Here is a 7812-nt window from a genome sequence, read left to right as displayed (position 1 = left end):
ACCTTGAAAAATGTTGGCGTAGCTAGGCATCAACAGTTGCATAGCTATCAAATGGAGTATTGATTAGGACACCCAGTGTCTGCGCAATCGTTTTGCATGTACTCGCGCATGAAAGCGTCATTTTGCAGGACATTTAGAATTTTACTAACTAGCCGGCGCATATCAATGAATGGGTATGAAAGGATGGCATATAACTCATCCATACGGTACTGCCACCTGCATACAGTAAATAGAGTAGATGTTCACTTATTTAGAAGCAAATTTGTCCGATTTTAAGCGTTTTTTTTGTGTGTGGAAAAAGACAGTTTGTTAGCTCGTAGCGCGACCTCCCACCAAATTTTTAATTCGCTGATTTTAATGAAAAGACCTTGAGAAGCAATAAGATAACTGGAAAAGTCGCCACTACCTATGAACTTTCACGCTTTGTGCAAAGTGGGTGCTTCCATTCATTTCATGAATCGGTCAGTAGCCAACGCACATTCCGACACAGAAGGTTGTCCGTACAAAAAAGTTCATAAAGCGACAGTTAGCAATTTGATAAGGTGTCATCGTTTGGTCATTTTGTTGTTTTGGGCTGTCATTTCCACGATGCTCGCATGCGCCATGCAGCATTCTTAGGTCAAGGCATTTACAACGTTTTTTCCCGCGTATTTGTAACGAATTTGTATGTACTCTTCATCCCGTCCGTTCCCAAAGGTAATCCAGCTAGTTTCAGAGGCTAAAAATTCGTTCAGTGCAGCGTTGGTTAAACTCGTTGCAGCCAGAACAAAATTAATTATACTTCACAAAGTGTCCACTTTTTTGTTGGTTTTCTGGTGTGCCCCCTGGGAGTTTGGTCTGGATACGCGCCTGATAATGGCCGGTGGGCTCGGACTTGCACTCGTCGTATCAAAGGACGCGGACTTTGGCGTGGGACCTAAACACATTCACAACGCAAACGTCGTCAGCAAGTGGTTGCATGGGTACCGCAGAAGATGGTTGATAATGAGGCCCGGCGGAAAGCTTGCTGTAACGTACGTGCTTTTTGATGTGGAGCTTTCTGTTTTCGCAAGTAAGCTTTGCCGAAAATTGTCTCTGCCCCTCTGAAGTTAAGGTTGATTTCAGGGGTCGCAATTCCAAAACCAGCAGTCGGGAGCTGATGTCAGTCGCGTTCCGTGTGGTTAGTTGTATGTATCAGCAGATCCTATGTAAGTGCGATTGCGATTTTGCCCCTTGATTGTCAATGTAGTTCGTTTCAAGCGTACACAGTAGAATGAAAAAACGTGATTTTGTTAGGAATCTTGAGATTCTCTCGTCCGCTCATCCCTTCTTAATAAATGTCCAAAGTCATCGGAGTATCAGCAAAGACGTTACGGTCGATAGCTCTCACGGAAGGTTTTTATATCAAATTTTTCAGTGCGTTCTAATGTGTTCACGTTCGAAGTTTTATCTTCAGTCTCTACGTCGCCTTATTTTCTTGTACGCCGTTTAATGTATTTCACTGCCTTAGGCCGAACCGCCGTCGCACCACCCCGTCCCCAGCAGCGGGCGGCGCTGATGAACGATGGTAGATACAGAACCCTTCCGTCCTGCTTCCGCCGCCAGGCGGTGGTGGTGAATGAGGGCAAATACCGAACATCTCTGTCCTGCGTCCGGAGCCAGGCGGTGCTGGTGAACGAGGCCAGATGCCGAGCACGTCTGTCCTGCGTCTGGAGCCAGGCGGAGCTGGTAAACGAGGTGTAGATACTGAACATCTTTTGTCCTGCGTCCGGAGCCAGGCGGTGCTGATGAACGAGGGGTAGACACCGAACATCTCTGTCCTGCGTTCGGAGCCAGGCGGTGCTGGTGAACGAGGGACAGATACCGAACATCTTTGTCCCGCGTCCGAAGCCAGGTGGTGTTGGTGAACGAGGGCAGATACCGGACATATCTGTTCCGCGTCCGGAGCCAGGTGGTGTTGGTGAACGAGGACAGATACGGGACATATCTGTTCCGCGTCCGCAGCCAGCGGTGCTGGTGAACGACACGCTGTACGTGTCCGGCCAGCTGGGGATCGATGCCACCTCCGGAGAACTGTGCCAAGGCGTGGAGGCGCAGACGCGCCAGGCGCTGGAGAACATGGGCCACATCCTGCAGGAGGCCGGCATGACACACGCGGACGGTGAGGATGGCAGACCGGCACGCGGACGGTGAGGGTGCCCGGTGAGGGTGGCAGGCCGGCACGCGGACGGTGAGGGATGGCAGACCGGCACGCGGACGGTGAGGGCGGCAGACCGGCACGCAGACGGCGAGGGTGGCAGACCGGCACACGGAAGGTGAGGGTGGGAGACCGGCACGCGGACGGTGAGGGCGGCAGACCGGCACACGGACGGTGAGGGCGGCAGGCCGGCACGCGGGCGGTGAGGGTGGCAGACCGGCACGCGGACGGTGAGGGTGCCCGGTGAGGGTGGCAGGCCGGCACGCGGACGGTGAGGGTGGCAGACCGGCACGCGGACGGTGAGGGTGGCAGACCGGCACGCGGACGGTGAGGGCGGCAGGCCGGCACGCGGACGGTGAGGGATGGCAGACCGGCACGCGGACGGTGAGGGCGGCAGACCGGCACGCGGACGGCGAGGGTGGCAGACCGGCACGCGGACGGTGAGGATGGTCACATAAAATATGTTGAGTCCACGTTTCCTTCGAATGAACCAATTGCACACGTTTATGTCTGCTCTTCATCGCACTCTCTCTTCTCCACCCGTCCTCCTTTCATTGCGTTTTATTGGTTCGATATTTTGATGAAATTATCCGTCCAAATCTGTTTAAATTTGTCCAAATGCAAATATGCACAGTAAATTGATTTTTGCTAATGAGGGGCTCGATGTAACCTTCATACTTACGACTGCGCGTACTACCCTCAGTGTCGTCACCTTGTTTTATAGCTTAACGCCAGAACGGATCATTCCGATGCATTCAACAAATTGCATGTATTTTACATTGTTGTCCTACCCAGCCTGCCCTGGATGTCGGCGACATTGCAGCGCGCGCCCACCTGATCGACGCCTTTCTTTGTTCCAGTCGTTAAAGCGACGGTTCTTCTCGCCGACATGAACGACTTCTCCAAAGTCAACGAAGTCTACAAGACATGTAAGCGGACCGGAGGCGGCTGCTGATACCATTCCTCCTCGATCGTGTTTATAAAACCGCCCTGGCCCTCCCCCTTCCCCCCCCCCCCCCCCCCGGTCCGCCGGCCCCGTCCGCCGCCCCACTGCTCTCCGGCGCCGCAGTACCACGCGTTGCGTCATCGACTCTCGCCGACGCGGCGGTCCCCACATGAGTCGGCGAGATCGCAGCGGCGAAACCATGGCCGGCTCTGACAGCCGGCACGTGACGTCATACCCGGCCGTCTGCCGAATCCCTGACGGGGGAGGGGTGGGGGAAGGGCAATCACAGCGCTGACACACTGCACAGGCTCAGGGAGTTCATCCACACCCCAGCGCGGCGAGCACCCGGTTCGCGTACAAGTGGCAGGCGCCTGGAGGACGGAACAATGCACTCATTGTGGCGAAGGGGGAACCATAGACATGGGCAGGCGTTGGTGTGGAGCCGATCTGGAATAGGGCTGCATGCAGTTAGTTGTTTGTTTACTTCTCATAACACAAAATGCCTGGCATGAGACCTCAGTTTGCGGGGCAGGGTGAGACTAGAGGAGCCCGATTTCGATAGTGCCTGGGAGTCTCAACTAAGCAGTGTCATGTCAGTGACAATAGCAAGCAACGGCGCCGACACTGCTGGTCGGGTGCTGTATGCATCAGTAGCCAGGCGGGCGGCAGACGTGCCGTGCGGGCGCGTGCCGTGGGCTCAGGCGTGAGGCACGTCACCTGTTGTGCGGTCTCGCGACAGTGCTCCGCCCAGCGATATGTCAGTGATTGTGATATCATTTTCCAGTTTTCACCAGTGATTTTCCGGCCCGGGCGGCCTACCAAGTGGCAGCACTGCCTAAGGTGAGCTCAGTGGCCTGATTCAAGCCAGTTTGCAGCATACGCGCAGAGAATGGATCCGCCGTAATGAAAGCACATATGCAGGACATGCATGTGCGTTTAAATCCATGCGGCTATTTATCTATAATTTTTTTGCAACGTAACTTCCAATCTTCCAGATAATGGAAGTAGCCCCTGCCGCCAAAACATCAGGCAATACAAAATGGCGGCGCAGTTATAATTTTGGAAAAAGGCAGCTAATCTGCACGATGTGTGATCCGACAGTAGCCAGATTAGCGCATGGGAAAGCTTGGCCAATTGTACGCTTCTAACATCTGGGGGCAGCTGATCCCATGCACCAGTGTCTCAGCGCACGAAGGGTCTGCGGCGAGCTCGGTACGGACACGCGGAGTGGCAGCAGACTTTCAGGACCTCGCGTGGTACTGCCAAACACGTCAGATCGCGGTATCACAAGACTATGCAGACTATCCGGAGCTCTAGGCGACTTATTGTGGGGTGGAGCGCTGAAAGGCTACGCTCGATGAACAGGTTGTCTTTTTGAAACATATATATATATATATATATATATATATATATATATTAGAACGGCGCTTTACAGGGGCAGATACGTGGTATTTCAAAGTTTGGTTGAAATTCACCGTGAGATAAGCAACTTGGCGGAAGCTGAAGGTTTTATTTTTTACCGCCACAAGGGGAACCAAAATTTTTTCGTCTGGATGAAACGGGGGTGATTTTACTAGTAAAAAGCAGTTTTGCGAGAATTAGTGTTGAGATGTTTTGGTGTTGATTAGTTTCTGGCAATAGTTGCATAGTCTCCACCCTAACACGAAGACCGTCAACGCTGACCGGAGTATCTGCGTCGAAAAAAAACTGAAGGTCGTTGGCATACATGAGATAACCTCCGTAAATATAAGAAGGCAGGTCGTTATCACACAGGAAAAAGAACATTAGCAATAAGATGCTTCTCTGATCTTCAACGTTCGTAACCGGGATTAGCATTTCACATCTTACGACACGTGAACGGCCCTCCGTCAACCGCGGAACCAGTGAAAACCAATCCCGTGCCATCCTCCAGGAGCTGGGAATGCTAAGCATTATCAAACGCGTTCGATGTATCCGTCGTTGTCAGTGTTGTAACAAGGCCTCGGTCCGTGTAGTAGGCGAATAAGTTGGCAGTGCACCACATGGCCGACTCCGTGGAGTGATCTGGGCGAAACCATGTTGTACACGGATGTTTTTTACGTTCCGAAAGGCATGAGGCGATCTGGCCACGGACATCTCATTCACAAGGTTAGATATTGAATAGGGCCGGAATGTTTAGGTTCATGTGATCGCTGGCTTTTGACAAGGCCGTACGCCAGTAGTTTTAACATGAGTGGTGTATTTCGGAACGCTGGCGAACTTTTGAAACCATACAAAAGATGAGGCGCCATTGGAGATGGGGGGGGGGGGGGGGGAAGCAGTAGTCATGATTCCATCTACTAGCCTGAGGTCATGAGCTATGGTGACAAAGCGTATCTGCCTCCCGACGAAACATTTTGGACTTTTAAACAAAATTTCATCCCTGCTTACCATAGTCGCTCAATTAAACTCAATAACTGCGGCATAGTTTGCACACACATGCATCTTTCAATTGAGCTTGATACTGTATTTCCAGTATGTACCCTACGGACACTGAGAATGGAAGACAACTACTTCATTTTACTAGAATGTTGACTAAAGCTGATAGATACTGAAGATTGTTACGGATCGTCTGCCTGAGACTCAGTGACCTCCATCATGCTCAGCTGATACCGTGGGCCGAGGGCTGCCATATCCGTGAACGGCCGCGTTGCCGTACACTGTGAGGTCCGGTACACGGGGCGCCGTACACTGCGAGGTCCCGCACACGGGCCGCCGTACACTGCGAGGTCCGGTACACGGGCCGCCGTACACTGCGAGGTCCGGTACAACGGGCCCCCGAGGTCCGGTACACGGCCGCCGTACACTGCGAGGTCCGGTACACGGGCCGCCGTACACTGTGAGGTCCGGTACGCGGGCCGCCGTTCACTACGAGGTCTCGTACACGGGCCGCCGTGCACTGCTAGGTCCCGTACACGGGGCGCCGCATACGGCGAGGTCCCGTACACAGTGGACAGTTGTCCCGCAGACGGCGTCACGACATTGCCGCGGCGGGGCCGTCACGGTCGTCACGGCGTCTGTTTGGGCCGGCGCTGACCATCCACGCACCGTCCACAGGGCGGGATGGTGGAGATCGAGGCGATCGCCTTCAAGTGCTCCGACGGCGACAGCAGGCTCTAGCGCCTGACTGACATCGGCACCCCAGTCCCTGCCGTCGGACCCCGGCCCCCGTCGGTGCGCCGGCCAAGCCCAGCGTCGATGAGATTCCCGGCCGTGTCGCCCGCCTCCCGCCGGCAGCCTTCGACCGTCGACCGTCGCCGCCGACGCCGCCTGTCGGAGGCAGCCTCTTCACGGCGAGCTGGTCCGCGCCGTGGTAGCTGACGTGGATCCCTGTACGGTATTCTGGGCCGCTCCAGTGTGGAATGTGCCGAGTGCCGACGGATGGAAACCAGTTGCAAGGAGAGGAGGATGGGGCTGGTGTTGCGTTTATGATCGTACACGGCTTGGAACAGATTTGATCGTGGCTAAACGCTGGATTTGGGGAAAACTGCAATATGGTGAATAAAGTCAGTAAAGGAGACAATGACTGCTGGCACAACGCTTTTGTGAACGAATGACAGGATATTCCATGGAGACCCGTAACATGCTGCATACAAGAATGCAGGTTCAAGCTCCAAAGAATGATTTGTGAGACTCGGTAAACGTCGAGCCGCGTGACAGTGCACTACTCACTGGAGCCGGAACAGACATGGAATGGTGGAGCGGCGTGGTCTAGGTAACCGTGAAGTTCGGGTGATAATCATGAAATTAGACAAAAACGGAGACACCATGTTAGGCGTTTTCATGAATAATTGCTGGCCTGAATTTTTTAATAAGAGTTTTTTTAAAATGTTTACAAATTTTTTAATGATGCATCAGCTAACAAAATAATTTTTTCATGAAATTGCGTGGATATTCAGTAGCTAAGACACGATTACCGAACTTGAACTAAGTTTATAACACAAATGAACTGGTTCATAGACATGCGTGCCTTCAGTCCATGTCTTTAGTTCACCTTTAAGTTCTGGGGTTACACCAGGCCTGGCAAACGCGCGGATCGATCGTGGGCGTGGGATGATGTGGCGCGCCGTTATCGTTAACATCGGTGTCGCGTGGAGCAAGGCAGGCTTCGAGGACCATTCCAATCAAGGATTACTCGTCATGGGCTTTGACTAGGTAAGTGTGCTCTGTAAGAAATGCATGTCTGTTAACAGACACACACACACACACACACACACACACACACACACACACACACACCACACACACAACACACACACACACCACACACACACACACACACACACACCACACCACACACACACACACACACACACACACACACACACACACACACACACACACACACACACACACACACACACACACACACCACACACACACACACACACACACACACACACACACACACACACACACACACACACCACACACACACACCACACACACACACACACACACACACACCACACACACACACACACCACACACACACACACACACACACACACACACACCACACACACACACACACACACACACACACACACACCACACACACACACACACACACACACACACACCACACAACACACCACACACACACACACACACACACACACACACACACACACACACACACACCACACACACACACACACACACACCACAC

At 53.0% G+C, this 7812-nt stretch overlaps 1 protein-coding gene across 1 annotated transcript; it reads left to right on the top strand.

Moving 5' to 3' along the window:
* The first annotated feature begins 1664 nt into the window (after positions 1-1664).
* On the top strand, positions 1665-6673 carry LOC119089993 (2-iminobutanoate/2-iminopropanoate deaminase). Its single transcript, XM_037212792.1, has 5 exons — positions 1665-1679; positions 1984-2140; positions 3037-3105; positions 3907-3962; positions 6198-6673. Exons 1-5 carry the CDS (start codon positions 1665-1667, stop codon positions 6258-6260), a joined length of 360 nt encoding a protein of 119 aa, XP_037068687.1. The 3' UTR covers positions 6261-6673.
* Positions 6674-7812: the final 1139 nt, after the last annotated feature.

The sequence above is a fragment of the Pollicipes pollicipes genome, unplaced genomic scaffold, assembly GCF_011947565.3.
Source record: "Pollicipes pollicipes isolate AB1234 unplaced genomic scaffold, Ppol_2.1 Scaffold_3087;HRSCAF=3621_pilon_pilon_pilon, whole genome shotgun sequence".
NCBI lineage: Eukaryota > Metazoa > Arthropoda > Thecostraca > Pollicipedomorpha > Pollicipedidae > Pollicipes > Pollicipes pollicipes.
This window is presented reverse-complemented; position numbering and strand designations above follow the sequence as displayed.